At 37.6% G+C, this 1,918-nt stretch overlaps 1 protein-coding gene across 1 annotated transcript in view; it reads left to right on the forward strand.

Annotated features, from left to right (window-relative positions):
- Nucleotides 1-1,918, forward strand: part of DNAH6 (dynein axonemal heavy chain 6) — a 447,135-nt gene that overhangs the window by 118,417 nt on the left and 326,800 nt on the right. Inside the window, exons 17-18 of the mRNA XM_007948902.2 lie at nucleotides 697-909; nucleotides 1,597-1,689. Coding sequence (XP_007947093.1) covers nucleotides 697-909; nucleotides 1,597-1,689 — 306 coding nt within the window. The remainder of the gene's footprint in view (nucleotides 1-696; nucleotides 910-1,596; nucleotides 1,690-1,918) is intronic.

The raw sequence follows: 1,918 nt of genomic DNA on the forward strand, positions 1-1,918 counted from the left end.
CTTGATATTTCCAATCGCCTGGTATGCATGTGAGAGCTGGACAATGAATAAGGAAGACAGAAGAAGAGTTGATGCTTTTGAGTTGTGGTGCTGGCAAAGAATGATGAAAGTGCCATGGACTGCTACAAGAACTAACAGATCTGTCCTGGAGGAAGTGCACCCAAAATGCTCCTTGGAAGCAAGAATGGCCAGACTTCATCTCACCTATTTTGATCATTGTCAGATGGGACCATTCCCTGGAGAAGGATGTCATGCTTGGTAGGGTGGAGGGTCAATGAAAGAGGGGGAGGCCTTAAATGAGATGGATTGACACTGTGACTGTGATGATGGGCTCAAGTATAGCAGGGATCATGGAGCTGGCACAGGATCGGGCAGTGTTTCGTTCTGCTGTGCATGGAGTCGCTATGAGTCAGAAATGACTTGATGGCACCTAACAACAACAACAACAAAATTGACTACCATCTCTCCCCAAATTTGGTGTTAGTTAGTGGCCCTGAAACCTCAATTCTCTAATTAGTTCAATAAAAGTCCTTTATTTTCAGTTTATCCAGATTTTTCTTTGGTGTAAGAGTGGAACTGATGTCTTTTCTAGTTATCTACATCCCCAAATTGAAACCAGAAGCATAGGACTGTTTTAAAACAACAACAACAAAAAAAAAAAAAAACATGATGTTTCTGAGAGTGTTTGTTTTCCAGCTTCCAGTTATCATTGACTTGAGGAACCCAACTTTGAAGGCTAGACATTGGGCAGCTATTGAACAAACAGTTGATGCCACCCTAGTGGACCTTGAAATGCCACTAACCTTAGAGAAGCTCTCAGAGTTGCATGTTTTTGACTTTGGCCAAGAAATTCAGGACATTTCTGGACAGGCTTCTGGAGAAGCTTCCTTAGAAATAATTCTTAAGAAGGTAAGGCTGAAAAATATATATTCTGATTATTATGGAAAGTAAGATTTTTCAGATTCAGAATGAAGATTGCCAACTTTTGCATAACTGAATGGATTTTTAACATTGCAGCTTTATCTTCTCATTGTTGTTCATCCCTGTTATTTGTTTATATTTATTATCATGAGGATTATCACCTCTGTAAATCTCTTCTTTCTACTTGGTCTATAGCTCAATAAGAAGTTGATGGTAACATGGTTTGAAATTGTCTGCCCATATAAAGACCCACAAAGCAAGGACAATCTTTTAAACCAAAATAAATTAAATTCCCAACTACCAGAAAAGACTGTGTGAATGCTTTGAAAGGCATTACAACTTCCCTGCTTCCTCACAAACTACCTCCTCACCTTAAAAATATATGCACAGCTACAGATTCATTACCTAAATGGAAATTTCTTCTTTTTAGTTAAAGTATAAAATGGTGGTAAATAACATGTTAAATTCCCCAGGTTATTCATGCATATTAAAATTACTTAGATAAAATTAAGGAAATCAATGGCATCTAACCAAGAAAAAGGATTTTAAGAATTTTAAGGACAGTAAGAGAATAATATAATTATGGAGTTTTTATTTATTTCATATGCTACTCATTTATTGAGTGCCTAAACAAAGAATTAATTTAGATATCTTAAGGATTTGATTGTTTCTAAGGTGGAGGATTCTTGGAAAACAACTGAATTTGTCATTCTGCCTCACCGTGACTCCAAAGACGTATTTATCCTCGGTGGCACAGATGACATACAGGTAGGCAACTTGGTTATTACCAACTTATTATAAGGATTCTGGCCAGATCTAACTCTAATTGTCTGTGGAAGGTTCTGGTGAAGTAATGAAATATGAGAGTCATGGAATAAAAAAATTGAGAAGCCAAGATATGAATAGTATATGTCGTTGTTGTTGTGTGCCGTCAAGTCGTACCTGACTCATAGCAACCCCTCCCTGGGTTGCCGAGGCAGTATCACTATGGAAGTAG

Source organism: Orycteropus afer, unplaced genomic scaffold, assembly GCF_000298275.1.
Source record: "Orycteropus afer afer isolate SDZICR_OR568_19922 unplaced genomic scaffold, OryAfe1.0 scaffold00231, whole genome shotgun sequence".
Lineage (NCBI taxonomy): Eukaryota > Metazoa > Chordata > Mammalia > Tubulidentata > Orycteropodidae > Orycteropus > Orycteropus afer.